General features: G+C 40.4%; 2 protein-coding genes across 3 annotated transcripts in view; one reads left to right on the top strand and one right to left on the bottom strand.

Annotated features, from left to right (window-relative positions):
• Positions 1 to 16,745, bottom strand: part of HERC3 (HECT and RLD domain containing E3 ubiquitin protein ligase 3) — a 99,901-nt gene that overhangs the window by 2,095 nt on the left and 81,061 nt on the right. For both annotated transcript variants that reach the window (XM_019741102.3, XM_074323616.2), the window contains exons 24-25: positions 2,160 to 2,343; positions 1,835 to 1,937 (exon numbers count right to left, since the gene is read on the bottom strand). In XM_019741102.3, the coding sequence (XP_019596661.2) occupies positions 1,835 to 1,937; positions 2,160 to 2,343 (287 nt within the window). The remainder of the gene's footprint in view (positions 1 to 1,834; positions 1,938 to 2,159; positions 2,344 to 16,745) is intronic.
• Positions 9,758 to 11,849, top strand: NAP1L5 (nucleosome assembly protein 1 like 5). Its single transcript, XM_019741107.3, has one exon. The coding sequence runs from the start codon at positions 9,983 to 9,985 to the stop codon at positions 10,535 to 10,537; it is 555 nt and encodes a 184-aa protein (XP_019596666.1). The 5' UTR covers positions 9,758 to 9,982; the 3' UTR covers positions 10,538 to 11,849.

The following is a 16,745-nucleotide window of genomic DNA, read 5'->3' as shown; positions in this document are numbered from 1 at the left end:
ACTGACATAAGAAAAGAGGAGCTGACCTCAGCGGGAAACCAGGAAGAAGATGAGCTGACCTCCAGACCTCGTTGTACCTATGGGTGCAGTGCTTGTACCACCCTGGCTAGCAAATTTCCATTTCGGAGCTGTTTGCTTTCCTTTCCCTGTCTCTCCATGTTTCTTAAACCAGAAGAGCTGACACTGACATTATATTAGATATTTCACTCTTGTTACATAAACTGTGACTTGGCAAAAAAGAGAGATGGACCCAGCTGTCTTTCCCTGTTTTCCAACGCTAGCCTTCTCACGGTTGAATTGCTGGAAATCACCACATGAAATCATTAGTCAAGAAGCACTTTAACCTGCCATTATCTGAGGCTGTAATATATAAACATTCTTGCCAAAATCTGTAGAGTTAATCAAAATTTCTATAAATCTAATGGTGTCTGAACAGAAAAATGTCTTCTTTTAAGGAACTCCACAGGACCAAGAGGCACCTCCTGACTGTCACAGCTCTACAAGCTGCCTTGGCAAACCTCAACCTGTCATTTGACTCTCATGCCATTGCTTCGCAAGGGCCAAGGTAACTGGGCAAAGGAGAAGCGGGGCTTTTTAAAACCTTGTGGAAGATCTCTACTTCCTCTAGGTGAGTAGTAGAATCTAAGGGTAAATCTTGCATTAAGATTAATAGAAGCTCATTCTTATAACGCAAAAGAGACTACCTTTCAATTCCCATTTTTAAGTTTTATATGGATAAAAATTGTATACTATTTACTGGCCAATTTCTGTCCCGAATTATACGCTGACACAAAAATTTCAACTATTTTAAAAGACTGAATTTCTTCATGTAAACTAGACTTCTTCTCCTTTCCAAATATATTACTCTCCACAAATGTAATCCAGCTAGTCACAAAGGGTCATATAGTGTATGATTCCATTTACAGTGGTACCTCGGTTTTCTAATGTAATCCATTCCAGAAGACTGTTCAAGTTCTGAAATGTTCAAAAACCGAGGCACGGTTTCCCCATAGAAAGTAATACAAAATGGATTAATCCTTTCCAGAACTTTAAAATCAACCCCTAACACTACAAATTTAGCATGAATTTTACTATCTAATGATACCATAGGTCCATAAAATTTACAGCATTCATAAACCGAAATGTTCATCAATGGAGACATTCAAAAACCGAGGTACCACTGTGTATGGAAATACCCAGAATAGGCAAATCAATAGAGACAGAAAACAGATTGATAAGGGAGTGGGTAGGAGGAAATGAGAAATGACTGTTGATGGGGATGGGTCTTCTTCTGGAGGTGATGAATATGTTCTAAAATTGACTGATGGTTTCACAACCCTGTGAATACACTAAAACCCACGGAATTGTACACTTGAATTGTACAATTAAATTGGTGAATTGTATGGTATGCAAATTACATCCCAGTAAAGCTATAACAAATCACTTCTTCCAAGTTATATCGGCAGTAGACACTTTGTAATATTTTCAAATAGCTAGAGAGATAAGGGAGGTTAATGCTAACAATTAGATTTCATCAACATAATACTTAAAGGATTCACTTACATATAAAATAACTAGCACTTTTAGAGCAGTTGAGTATCAGTGAAATGATGCTTTTCTTCCTTTCATGTAATCCATCCAGTTAGGCAACAACTATGAATTAACAACCTACGTTGTGCCTGACATACCATTACAATAAAAGGTATAATTATATTTACTTGTTTCCTGTTTGCCATTTAAAAGAGTTAGAACTTCACCTGTAGAGTATATCATCCTACACCACATCCAAAAGTAAAATGTACACAAATACCATATTGAGACTATTCATACTTACAGAGAAACTTCTTCTTCTTTTCTAATGGGAACTCATGAAATGTTTCCCAAAATAGTTTCACAGTGGGATGTGTGGCTGAGTAATCCCCTTTGTAGATGGCAGTCTGCCCCAAAAAACAAAAAGGAAAAAAATGTATCTTACAGAAGGAGATTTTAATGGACAAGTGTAAAACACTTGCATTTGAGAGTAAGAAGTAACCACTGAGCTTCATGAGGCCTCCAAGTCCTACCCAACCACAGAACGCTGGCAGACCAGGCGCAGGCACACCTCCCAGGCCACTGCTGCTTCCTCAGAGGAAACAGAAAGCACCACCTTCCATGCTCACCTCTTCTAGTTCCTCCCAGTTGTAGTTGCTGCTCCCCACCATCATGGCCCTCAGTTCTGATGGCTGGAAGAGCTCAAGCACTTTGCCGCCACACACCTTGAGGAAGCCGCTGGAGAAAGCTGTGTACCATTCGTGAACTGAGATTTGGAAGACATAATTCACATAAGCATCCACAAATTCCTGCCTGCCAGGGAACCAAAGAAACAGAATGTGATTAGCCCAAAGTCTTGTAGAGTTTATACAGTTCCCCTTCTACATTGAAGGTGAGAGTGATAAAGATGGAATTTCAGGGCCGGCCCGGTGGCTCAGGCTGTTGGAGCTCCACGCTCCTAACTCCAAAGGCTGCCAGTTCAATTCCCACACGGGCCAGTGGGCTCTCAACCACAAGGTTGCCAGTTCAATTCCTCGAGTCCCGCAAGGGATGGTGGGCAGCGCCCCCTGCAACTAATATTGAACACAGCACCTTGACCTGAGCTGCCACTGAGCTCCTGGATGGCTCAGTTGGTTGGAGCGTGTCCTCTCAACCACAAGGTTGCCGGTTCGACTCCCGCAACGGATGGTGGGCTGTGCCCCCTGCAACTAGAAACGGCAACTGGACCTGGAGCTGAGCTGCACCCTCCACAACTAAGACTGAAAGGACAACAACTTGAAGTTGAACAGCCCTCCACAACTAAGATTGAAAGGACAACAACTTGAAGTTGAACAGCACCCTCCACAACTAAGATTGAAAGGACAACAACTTGACTTGGAAAAAAAGGCCTGGAAGTACACACTGTTCCCAATAAAGTCCTGTTACCCTTCCCCCCAACCAAAAAAAAAAAAAAAAGATGGAATTTCATCAAATTCTCACACCAGCAGGCATCCTGGGGCATCGTGTAGATGACAACCCAGCCCTAGCACCAAGGAGTCTCAGGTATCTGGGGGCAGGGAAGGTAGGTAGGAAGGGGAGGAGGCCAGGTGGGTAGAACCATACTCCTGACTTTATTTTATTTGAGGCACTTCAGCTTTTATCTTGTTTATGGTCCTGCTTAAAATTTAGTTAAAAAATAAAAAAGACATTTTCTGCTGAAAACAAAAAAATGTCTACAATAATGGTTCTAGGTTACTTCCCCTCTCTTCAGAAACGAATAAAGCTAAACCATCTGATATTTATATCCTCACATATTTTAAAAGTAATGTCATCCCTCCTTTCCATAAATCTCTTACCCACCTCTGGAAAGAACTGTCTTATACAATGGGTCCATCTCATTAATAATCAGTCAAATGCAAATTAAGACAACAGTGAACTCCCATTTCACCCGCTGGACTGGCGTAAGTTTAAAAGTCAGAGAACACTGATGATGGGTAAAGATGTGGAGAAATGGGAACCTCATACACAGCTAGTGAGAAGATTAAACTATGAAATGATGACAGGAACCACGTATAGCTAATACGGAAAATAAAGACCAACCAAATGAGAAAAGCAAAAGCCATTGATTCAAAGCTTGCTATAGCAAAGCAGTCAGCCACTGTCATTTATGTTTTAGCAGAGACTCAAAAACAGGAAGAAGAGTGGAAAACCTTTAAAGTGGAAAAAGGGGAAGGCTTCAAGTATGCCTTGATTGGAGGCTGCCGGGGCGGTGAAGCTGTAGGCAGGCTAAGGAAGCAAGCAAGCATCCTACGTGATCGGTCCAAGCGTATTTTGCCTTCTCTGACTGATTCCAAGTTGGAAGAAGCTGTCAGTTATTAATCAAGCGCTGGCCATTTGGAGCTGATTGTTACAGAAGTTACTGAGCGAGACAGCAAGCTGGCTTGCTAGGCTGCTTATTGTAGATAAGGAATTGGTTTCCTGGACAGGTTTGTCCAAGCACCATCAACATGATTTTTTATTATAGACTGCAATGGTTAATTTTATGTGTCAACTTAGCTAGGCTATGGTACCCTGTTGTTCAGTCAAACATACGTCTCGATGTTGCCGTGAAGGTGTTCTTTGGATGTAATTAACATGTAGATCAGTAGACTTTAAGTAAAACAGATTAGTCTTCATAATGTGGATGAGCCTCATCAGTGAGCTGAAGGCCTTAAAAGGCTGAGGTCCTCCCAAGAGGAAGGAATTTGGCTTCCAGGTTGCCTTCTGATTCAGGACTGCAATGTCAACTAGTGCCAGAACTACTGGCCTGCCCTGCAGATTTCTGACTTGCCAGCCCCACAATCACATGAGCAGATTCCTTAAAATATCTGTAGATAGATAGATAGAAAGCTATAGATAGAAAACTATAGATAGATAAATGATAGGTAGGTAGGTAGGTAGGTAGGTAGATAGATAGATAGATAGATAGATAGATAGATAGATAGATAGACAGACAGACAGACAGACAGACAGACAGACAGACAGTCAATCAAGATATCCTATTGGTTCTGTTTCTCTAGAAAGCCTGACTAATGCAGATTTTGGTACCAGGAAGTGGGGTACTACAAAACCAAATGCCTGAAAATGCAGACATGAGTTTGGACTCGTTTGAATTGCCTGGGAGGCCAATGAGGTTTTTGAGAATTTTATACCAGCAGAAACTCTGCCAGCTTGCACTGACGAGGCAGAGATGGGATGAGATGAAGGAAGGTTGGCAGGCTGACAGAATTCCATAGGTATGAAATGAGCCAGTAAAGATAACTGGCTGCAAACAGGTGTTACCTTTCATGAAAAGGGAAGGATAACCCCAAAGGCAGGTCCGAGTCCAGCGGGGCTAACACCACCACCATGGGCACAGGTTGAGGAACAGGGCCATCACCCAGTGGCCCAGAGGACAGAGCATGGAGCCAAAGAGGATTATTCTCCAAGCCTTACAATCTAATGAAGCTGACCCTGCTAAGGTTTTGGACTTGCTTGGGATCCATAACCCCGTCCCCCATTGTGATTTCTCCCTATGAGAAGGGGAATGTCTATCCTGTGCCTGGCCCACCATTGTATCTGGAAGCAGATAACTCGTATGTTCACAGGTTCACAACTATAGACTTTTGCCTCAGGATGAATCAAACCCTTAGTCTCATCATACCTGATTTAAATGATATTTACACGATATATTAGGGTTCTCCAGAGAAACAAAACCAGTAGGGGGGGTGTGTGTGTGTGTGTGTGTGTGTGTGTGTGTGTGTGTGATTGTAAGGAATTAGCTCATGAGATTATGGAGGCTGATAAGTCCCAAAATCCATAGTCAGCAAGCTGGAGACCCAGGAGGGCCGATGGTGTAGTTCTAGTCCAAAGGCAGGCAGGTTCGAGACTGAGGAAGGGCTAATGTTTCTGTGAGAGTCCAAAGGCAGTAAGTCAGGCAGGAGGAGTACCTTTTACTCAGCCTTTTTGCTCTATTCAGGCCTTGCAGCTGTTTGGATGAGACCCAGACACATCAGGAAGGGCAATCTGCTTTACTCAGTTTCCTGATTCAAATGTGAATCTCATCCAGAGATACCCTCACAGACATACCCAGAGTAATGTTTGACCAAATATCTTGGCACCTAATGGTCCGTCAAGCTGATACATAAAATTAACGATCACAGATGAGATTTTGGACTTAAATTAATACTGGACTGGGTTAAGATTTTAGGGGATGTTGGAATGGAGTGAATGTACTTTAGGTAAGAAGGACATGAATTTGGGGGGGGGTGGCAGATGGAGTGTTAAGGGTTGGACTTATCCCCCTAAAATTCATATATTGAAGTCCTGACCCCCAATAACTCAGAAGGTGACCTTATTTGGAGATTGCGTCTTACAGAAGTAATCAAGTTAAAATGAGGTTATTAGTGCGGGCCCTAATCTAATAAGACTGGTGTCCTTAGAAAAGGGGAAATTTGGACAGAGACATGCATAGAGGAAACACAATGGGAAGAGATATATGGAGAAGACAGACATCTACGAGCCAATGAGAGAGGCCTGGAACAGAGTCTGTGGTACTTTGCTATAGCAGCCCTATAAACTAATACATAGACTCTAATCTCTACATGTCAATTACTATTGCTCTCAACACATTGTTTTCTTTAATAATGATCATTAGCAGTTATGGAGTGTTTACTAAGTGCTGTTCATCGCAATAAGTTCTTGGATGTACACTACCCTCAATAAACATTCAAAACTACCCTCTGAGTAAATTTTATGGTACGAGAATTATGTTCCAATAAAAATAAATACATGAAAAGAACAATTTTTTGAGGTTGATATGATCATTATTTCAATTTCAGTCCTGAATCTAAGACAAACTAGTATATGGACAGAGGCAGAAACTGAAGCCAGCTATCTGAGTATAGAGCTGTGCTCCCAACCACCTAACCAAAGTGCCCGCCCTCCCCGCCACCCCTTGCTTCTTTCTATTTCCAATGTGATGGCTGCACGAGAAATTACAATATGCTGACAGACCTGATCGCCTGATAGCTCATTACACTTTTCACAACTATGTGTTACTGCAGCCCCAATTATACAGAGTCCATAAAACACAAAATGAGACAACGCTTAACAAACTGACATAAATTTAAAAGATTAGGTACTATCTGCATTGCCAATGGTTTTAGAAGTCTGAATCCAAACTATAGTAAAAATCTTTCAAAAAAGCTTGTCGAACTGATTCAGAAATTTATATAGAAAGCCAAAGGAACTAGAAGAGCCAAAATAATTTTAAAAAAGAACAAGCTCAAGGACTCACATTACCTTTTTTCATGACTTTAAATTACTATAAAGCTACAGTTACCAAGTGTGGTATTGGTGAAAGGACACATGGACATAACACATGGACAGACACATAAATCAATGCAAAAGAGCAGAGTCCAGAAATAGACCCACATACACGTGGGCAATTAATTTTTGACAAACTTGCAAAAGCAATTCAGTGGAGAAAGGATAGATGTTTTCAATAAATGGTACTGGACCAACAGGGTATCCAGATATAAAAGGTATATATCATATATCTCACACCTATATAAATGTTAATATGGATCATAGTATAAATGTGAAACTGAAAATTATAAACTTTGAGAAGAAAACAGGAACAAGTCTTTATGGCCTTGGATTTGGCAAAGATTTCTTAAATATGACACCAAAAGTATAATCTATAACAGAAAAAATCAACAAAATGGATTCATCAAAATTTTAAATTTCTGCCTTATGAAGACACTGTTACAAAAATTGAAAAACAAGCCACAGACTGGAAGAAAATATTTTCAAAACATCTCACAAAGGACTTGTATCCAAAATATGTAAAAACATTTAAAAATTAGTAAGAAATCAAAAAAGTCAATTTAGAAAAAAAGAAAACATCTAAGGAAGATATATGAATGGCACATAAGCACACTGGAAGATACTCATTATCATTAATCATTAACAATACTATATACAAATACAAGATTAGGGGAAAAACCAACAATACCAAATGCTGGTGAAGACGTGGAGCAACTGCAACTCTCATACATTGCTGGTGTGAAAGAAAAATGTTCCGGGCACTTTGCAAATCAGTGTGGAAGTTTCTTAAAAAGTTTAACCTACATTTACCACTTCTAAGTATCTACCCAAGAAAAATAAAAACTTACATTCACATAGAAACTTGTGATAAATGCTCAGCATTATTCATAATCACGAAAAACTGGAAACTCAAATAGGAATATGACTCCTTTTAAAAAAGGAACAAACTGCTAATACACACAACCCTACAGATGAATCTCAAATGCATTATCCTGAGAGAAAAAGGCCATCCTCAAAAAGCTATATCCATGCAATTCCACGTATATGATATTCAGGAAAAAAACAGAACTGTAGAGACAGAAAACAGATTTCCTCATGGTCCTTCCGTTGCTGCCAGCCCCCTAGTGGTCAACAGGGCTGGCAGCAACGGAAGGACCATGAAGAAATTTGGAGGGATGTTACTATTCTACATCTTGATTACTATAGTATTTACATGACTGTATTTGTCAAAGCGCCCTAAAAAGGGTGAATTTCATTATATATAAGACATATCTCAAACAGACTTTCAAAAAAAGTAGGCTAGCTTAACATTAAGTTTTAAGATTTTAAAGATGGGAACATAGAAATCCTAAAAGATGAGCACATTCCAGTTATCTCAAGCAAGTTATGTTAGTCAAGTGGATTTGATTAAATGTTTTTGTTTTTAGGTCTGTCACAATTTCTATACTATAGGAGTTGGAAAGCCTGGTTTCTTCTGCCCCTAATTCTGCCACTCAGGTGATATATACATAGTAACAGAATTTCACTCTATTTTTCTAAGTTCCCTATCTTTAAAATGACATAAAGCATTCCTAACCTCAAGGTAGCTGCAGCCATCAAGAGATGATACATGGGATATATGGGTGATATACGGAATATGTATAGTGTCAGCCAACTATAGATATATTATTACATCAAATTCAGTCAGGGATAAGATTGAAAGTTCAGTCTGAACAATAAAACTCAGTCATCACAAATGGTAACAGAGGAGGGAAAAGTAAATTATCTGGAACAGAATTAGAAAATAAAGTAAACAATAGGAATCACAAGTACATAAAAAAACTAGCATGTTTGCTAATGGGAATATATTGGGTCTTTTGTAAATGGTTACTTTCTTTGGAGAAGGGCACAAAGATGTCTTTTTCTAAAAGAGTATTATTGCAGGTTATCTTTGCTTTTAATGAATTATTTTGTAAAAAAAAAAATTAAAACACTTATGAAGTGGTTGCTATGTGTAAGCACTAAGTGCTTTACATATTAACTAATTTAATATTCACAAGAACCAAAAGACGGCACCAAATATACTCTGGGAAATAATTTCCTGACATTCATATGCTTGATGGAAAAGCTTCAGCAAGCCCCAACATAGTGAAAGAAAAACACTGAAATCAGTAATGCTGAATTTGAAAACATTCCAGAGGAGTCCCTGGCCCAATCATTTGTCTTCCATACCTACAAGGTGTGCCAGGATAAAACACGGCCCTTCCCCTGGGCCTGCCTCAAGCCTTAGAAAGCCTTGCTTTTTTCTTCAGCCCTCCTCCAGCCTATTCCTCCCCACAGACCAAGGATTCTGAGGAACCTTTTAGAACATGTTCCAGAATACCTGGTGTTTTGAGGTTCCCTATCCAAAAGGCTCCAAAACTGATTCCAGGGTCCGTAATACTGAAAGAACACCTTGCCGCTGGTATACATGCCACTAGACTGAGAAATGGCCAAGGGGGGCTGTTGGCTGGGCAGACGGACATGCAAGCTGCCCTATTCACACACATGCACCCAGACCCCCAAGGGGGTGAAATGGAGTCAGCTTTCCAGTGTGCCCACTTTCTAGAAAGGAATTAGGAGGAATCTGAGAGGTGAGCAAAGCTGATTCGAGAGTAAGCCAAAGACATCCTACAGAGGCCAGCTACAGGACGATGCAGACAAAGAGTAAAACAGATGTATTGACAAATGTATGTGGGGACCTGGGTGGGACAGAAGAGCAAACTGAAAACCGCTGGCCATCCAAGCAGTTCCTGAAAAGTGTCTCTGCGGCACCTGCTGCCTTTCCCTGCTCAGCTGTACAGAGGGGCAGGTGTGTGCGCAGACTGGGGGCAGGGTATCTAAGAGACGGGTTCTGACGTCGGCTGCGATGCCAGGGAGATAGCAGGGTAGCAACAGGAGGAAGCTGGCGCAGTACGGGGGCACGACCGTCAGCTGATTTTGGAGAGCCAGTCCAGCGGCCCAAGTTGAAAGGGCGGGGCCGCGGCCAACGTCACTGCCGCGGCCAACGTCACCGCCACTTGCCGCATCCGCAAGATCGCGCTGGTGCAGCTCGGGTGCAGGTCTCTGCGGGAGCCACCTAGACCTCTGCGGCTTCTCGTCTACCATGGCCGACTCGGAAAACCAGGCGCCTGCGGAGCCGAGCCAGACGGCGGCCGCGGCAGAGGCGGCAGCGGCGGCAGAGGAGGTAATGGCGGAAGGCGGTGCGCAGGGGGGAGACTCGGACCGCGCGGCGGGCGACTCTGACAGCACCGCCGCTCAGACGGCGGAGGAGCCCCAGACCCCCGCAGAGAATGCACCAAAGCCTAAGAATGACTTTATTGAGAGCCTGCCTAACTCGGTAAAATGCCGAGTCCTGGCTCTCAAAAAGCTGCAGAAGCGATGCGATAAGATAGAAGCCAAATTTGATAAGGAATTTCAGGCTCTGGAAAAAAAGTATAATGACATCTACAAGCCCTTACTTGCCAAGATCCAAGAGCTCACTGGTGAGATGGAGGGATGTGCATGGACCTTGGAGGGTGAGGAGGAGGAGGACGACGACGACGAGTACGAGGATGAGGAGGAGGGGGAAGAGGAGGAAGAAGAGGAGGAAGACGCTGCGGCTGCCGCTGCCAAAGAGGAGGGTCCCCACTCTGCAGTGTCTGATGACGCCAAGAAATAAGCGGGGGCAGAGATGGAAGAGGAGAAGGCCGACGAACAAAATCCTGCTTTTCCTTTTTTTTTTTTTTTTTTTTTTTGAATATTGGTGAACTTAAAAAGGCTCAGGTTTTGGACCAAAATACAATGTGAATCAATTCTGACATTCCTAAAATTATATTAAATTGAAGCAATCAGATCCTGGCCAGCCCATTTCAAATTCTTCATTTTGAACACTATAAATATATCTAAAGGTGTTGAAGAAAATGAGATAAATTAAAAATACTTTTTCATGATCTCTTCTGTGAGGACAGGAACTGAGGCTTATTAAGGGTGTCAAGTAGATGTGAAGTAAAGAATGTCACTTTCAAACCCATTCATCACACTATCGTCACACTACACACGGAACACCCAAGCCAAGACTGAACATGTTCTCAATGCTTAATTCTTCGATTTCTTTAGTCCTGACATTTTCCAGTACCAAAAAAGAAGAATCCAACGAAAAAACTCATCTGTGAGACTTTGCTTTTGTAACCCAGACATCAGCTTTACATGTCAGAGGAGAGTGATGGAATCGAGGAAGCCTATGATGGAGATGCCAGTACTGTTAACGAGGCCTGGAAAACTGCTACTTCAAATTCTAAAGAATGTTCTCAATGTTTGAATTTAGAGAAACAACATGGTTCTGAGAAGGAGGGTGTATAACTTGTATAATATTGTCAACATATGTGTTTATTATTTACAGTCCCATGTTTATGTATTTTCTTGGTAGTGTCTATTTACAAAGGTGTAGAAAAAACCCCAAATGTTTTAAGTATTAAATCCCTTTACCTAGCCTTTCAGAAATATTAATTTACTTGAAGAGATACAGAATGTAGCAAATTCTGTAAAGCATGTGTATCCGGTGTTATGTAGTTTGATCCTTGTGAAGTCTTTTTGTCATGTAGCTTTTAGAATGTAGCTGTGAAAATTATCACAACTCTTCAGTGAAGCTAATGTTTGGGAAAAATATATACTTGAAGAACCAATCTAAATGTGTGTCCCCACCCCCAGCTCAGAAGTAGAAAGGGTTTGTTTGCTTGTATTAGCTGTGCCTTCATTATTTTGCTATGTAAATGTGACATATTAAATATAAAATGGTGCAAAATCAAATTTTACTGCTTGAGGATAGATTGGTATACAGTTGAGGATTTTTAGGAAGGACACATTTAATGTAAAGACTTAGCTTCTTTGTGGGTTTTGAATTGTGTGTGACCCAGTGATCTATAAAGAAACATAAGCATAAAGTTGTTTACCACTGTGGTGTTAATAAAACAGTATTTTCAAAAAACAAAGGACTCAGTACTCTAACTGCCTGGAATCAAATCCGAGCTCTGCCTCCTTAATAGGAATGAACCTTGGGCAATCCAGTTAAGTTTCTCCTCATCTGTAAAAGGGGATAGTAATACTCCCCATACTCACAGGTTATTATGGACAACAGTGAATTAATACACATAAAGCCCAAAGACCAAATGAAATAATCAACAGACATGAGAACACAAAAATTAATAAATTATAAAGATTTAAATACAACACTCTACATTTTCAAAAGCAAGTGACAAACTGGGAATAAAATCTGCAATAAATATGGATGGCAAAGGGTTAATAGTCAATATAATAAAGTGTTCATACAAATCTATGAAAAACATTTAGACCCAATAGAGAATACATAAAGAACATCAGCAGACTAGTTTAAAAAGAGGAAACACTGCAGCCCTGTTTGGGGCAGGAAAGACATGTCCTGAAAGTGCAGTACCAGCTGGACCAGGGAGCCAGTGAGGTCTGGAGTACAGGCATTCCCAGGCATGCTCTGGGCTGCAATCTTTCTTTCACTTATAAGACTCTAGCTATAGGGTTTTCTAACTACCAGTCATAACACTGTTGGACACTTTTCCCAGGATGCAGGCACGTTTATAATGCCCTTCACAAAGTCAAGCAATTTCCACCATTTCCTAACTTGGGCGTATTTTTACCCTGTTTCCTGCAGTGCTTATCTCATCATTCCTCAGGCAGCCATAAAACTTGCATGCTAACATCTAGCAGGATACCCTCCTTTCAAGGCAGGTCAAACACTATCATTCATCAACCAACCATTTTTAATCCATTAGAGACCCAAATTAGTAAGCAATGCACAAAATAACTGGCAGAAAGAAAGGCAACATGCATTACGCATTCAACTCTGTCTCTAAGAACATTCTGCAGAAAGCTGTGGCATGGCCCTCCATGCTCACTGCCCAGGCAGGGCACAGCAGCTCTCCCAGCCTGAGAGTCTCCCTCAATGCATCATACACAGACACATTTGCACGTGCACATACACATACACACTACTTCCTTATTGAGGTGAAAGTCACAAAACATAACTAACCATTTTAAATGAACAGTTCAGTGGCATTTAGTACATTCACAATGCTATGCAATCATCACTTCTATCTAATTCACTTTTTTTAAACAAAAATATTTTAGAAATTAACATCAGTAAAGTGGATCAGTATTGTGTAGAATATGTAAAGTAACCTACATATGGAAGTAATATAAAATTTTACAAATGAAATCAAATTTCTTAATAAAATTAGATTTTTGTTAAAGTGTTTGTAAGGATTAGGTGAAATGGGTACTCTCATATATTGATGATAATATATAAGCTGGTATAATTCACTAGAAAACTGAATTTAGCAAAAATATCAACAGATTCAAAATGATACACACTAATTCAATTTCACCCTTGGGACCTTATCAGTAAAAAGCAATTTTAAAGGCAAACAAAGCTTATTAAATAAAAGATGTTCGGTATAGTCTTATTAAAAATGAAGGGGCAGGGAAGAGAAAGAAAAAAAGGAAAGAAAAAAGAACATAGAAACAAGCCAAACACCTTAAAGTGATAGAAAATACACAGCCACCTGGCAGGCTGTGCGGCCATTAAGGGTGTCCGTGGGCTTTGTATTGTCTGGGCTGAAGTTTAAAAATGCACACATACAATTTTACACATACAGAGTATGTTTTTAACTATGCCAACATTGTTTTTAAAAAATTACACAGTCTGTCTAAAAGAAAACAACAAACTCTTCAAAGTGATTTTTCTTTGGGGGGCGAGGGAGGGAAAAGTGCTCGCTCAGACTGCCTGACTTTAAATTCTGGTTCTAGTTTTGAATCCTGGACTTCTGGCTATGTAATTGAACAAGTGACTTGTTTCTCTATGCCTCAGTTTTCTTCATCTGTAAAGTGGGAAGGGATTCTCAGTACATGGGAAGTACTTAGACTAGTGCCTCATACATGTAAGCACTCAAGAAATGTTGCTGGCAGTTTTATTATCTGCTATTGCTAATAATAGTCCAGTGCAAATACAATGAATATCTAAAAGATTGCACCTCTCATAAATTATCTCAAGAGATCAAGTGAAGTCTGTAAGCTGTCCAACTTCAGTAGATCTTGAGAAGCTAGAAGTGTTCGTCGGGTATGAGCTTTATGCTTAGGTTTAGTTATCCTTTGTAGCACTTTCCTTAAGTTTGGCATTTCTCACTGTGTGGTCTCTTTACTATTCTCCCCGACCCTCATCCTCCCACCTCTTTTTTAATATGGGGGACATGGGGAAAAGATATCGATTACATTTAATTTGATTACATTCAATTGAGGTAAATTTGGGGGAATCTAGAATAACATTTGGGTTTTTCACAGTGGTAATAACACCATGTCATGGAGTGTGAGAAATACTTAACCATGAGTGGTCATGTATTACAGTATCATGCAGATATGACTACCAGATGGGGCAAGACTGGGCTATGATGCAGCCACTGGCACTCACCCACAATGTTCTTTTACCTGGATGCTTATAACTCATTCAACTCTGCAGCTCTTGTCCAGGGACAGAAAGCATTTTTAAGACCAAATGGAATGTACTAAGTGATGGATACAGAACTGGTAACCTTCTGGATTTTACTCCCGGGCAGCAGTGACAGCAAATATCTTACTATGAACGAGCACAGCTCCAATGCCAGCCAGTATCTGTGCCCACAACTGCCCAAGTTAAAAATCCAGCAGGTATTATTTCTATAGTTCTTTCATTTACTTTTCTAGGACTGATCTAAGAAACACCCAAAAAAGACCTTTAGTGATGAGATTATGAATAGCATACAACAGACAAAAGGAAAAAACAGCCACAGTGATTCATCTTTTACAATCGTACACAACCTTTCTTACCAGGATCTCAATATGCTTTGATGATAAGATTCTGCTTTTTGCACCATAAAATAAAAAGAAAAAATATATCACTCATATCTTTTGCCGGTTGTCTCTAACCACAGTAGTGACACTAAATAATGTGGTAGTAACCACATTAGGTTCTTGGAAGCCTGCCAACAGGTAACTGTGTGACCGCACTGGGGTCTGCCTCCTGTCACCACGTACAGAGGCAGGTGCCTAAAGCAGCGTGAGTGACATCACTGTGTGCTCAATCAGTGCTTGTGACCCAGAAAAGCGAAAACCTAACTTTACCTAACACAGAAGTTGTTCCATCCTTAAATCTCAAATACAATGAACTGGCAATAAAAATAGGAATCTGCCCTCCTCACCCTGTGCCTGACAATATGTAAAATCACAGCACTCTTTACTGTACAGAGACTTGAAAACTTCTAAAGCTTTTAGAAATCCAGAGTAACAGAGTAACGGGGTTTGGGAGTACAAGTAAAAGAATAACGTGGGTTCCAATCTTCTACCCTCTTGAATTTAATATGGATTGTCTTTCTTTTAGAGAACCTGTGTGTCATCAGAACATTTTTATAGAAAATGTTTTGCAGGAGCAGCCCTGATGTCAATTAGGGCAAATAACTACAAAGTAAGAGAAAAGGAACCCACATGCCGTTTAAACAACAGCATGCTCTCCTCATGGATTCAGAGCACCACTTGGTGTTCAGTAATGTCCACAAGGGCACATGTGTCAGCAACAGATATAAATAGTGGAGAAGGAAAAAAAGAAGGTGAAGAACGTGTGCCACAGACCCACTTCTATCATGCCACTCCTCTGCTTACAAACCAACAATGGCTTCTTATTACCTACTGAACAAAGTCTGAACTTCTCTACTTTTCAAAGATTCTACAATCTAATACCCCACGAAGCTAGTGTGTGTTGGACATTTCAATGAAGCTTCCCCAAGCAATGTCCCCCCTTCACACTCACACTCCACTCACTCCTCACTGTTCTCTGCAGAAATAACAACCCAGATTCAGCCATCACTTTACAGAGAACCTTTCACTAGTACTGTCCTCCTCTCCACTTTCTAGCATCCAAATCTTAGTAGGCTTCCCAACCCAGCTCTCTCCTTTATTTCTCCTCCCAGAAGCATCTGTCCAAGTTGATTTCTATGAACTTCAGATTCCACTACTCAACTGTGTCTTCGTATTTCATTTATGATTGCATATGAGAGCAGCTTATCACTTTAAACAAACTGTGTTCTAGTTCAGTATTCCGGCAGTTTGTCTCTTAACTATTGAGCCAATTAAATTATTGATTCAAAGAAATATCTATTGAATAAGGAGACACAGTGAGAGTGAAAGGGAGAGAGAAACAGAGAGACAGAAAGAGAAAAACAGACCCAGAAAGAGAGAGAAAAAAAGGCAGAGACAAAAATATTCTAAGAGAAATAATTTTATAAAAATGTGGAAAAGAGATAGAAGTCTCCACAACTGCCTCAACTGCAGACTGTGTCACATATTGCCTATGCTTGCACTAGATCACTCTTTTCCCCACCCAGTGGATCAAATACAGAACATTAAGATGACTCATCACAGTGTGAAGATATCCTGAAGGTCCCCCTGCCTCAGTCTGCTTGACTAGCCCACTGTTCGCTTCTAACAAGACACAAGGCTTCTAACAAGGCTTGTCTGAAGCCTGATACAAAAACCCAGATGTCCTTTAAAAGGCTAAAGCCTCTACATGTATCTATACATGTACATACACACATAAAGCAATCATCAACACTAGGAGGGAAAAGAAATCATCTGTACTGACAAATCCATTTTATGATCTGTCATAAATCTCCCAATTCTACAATCATTAGCAGACTGTATGAAATAATACACCTGATCTTATTTTTAAAAAATAAATCATATGCTGTTAACAGAAGTACCAATGTTATATAAAGGACAGTGCTTTTAGCTCTGAGAGATTCTTATCAAGTAAGAGTTTTGATTGAAACACCTAC

The sequence above is a fragment of the Rhinolophus sinicus genome, chromosome 1 (genome assembly GCF_057876585.1).
Source record: "Rhinolophus sinicus isolate RSI-liver-muscle chromosome 1, RSI-T2T, whole genome shotgun sequence".
Taxonomy (NCBI): domain Eukaryota; kingdom Metazoa; phylum Chordata; class Mammalia; order Chiroptera; family Rhinolophidae; genus Rhinolophus; species Rhinolophus sinicus.
This window is presented reverse-complemented; position numbering and strand designations above follow the sequence as displayed.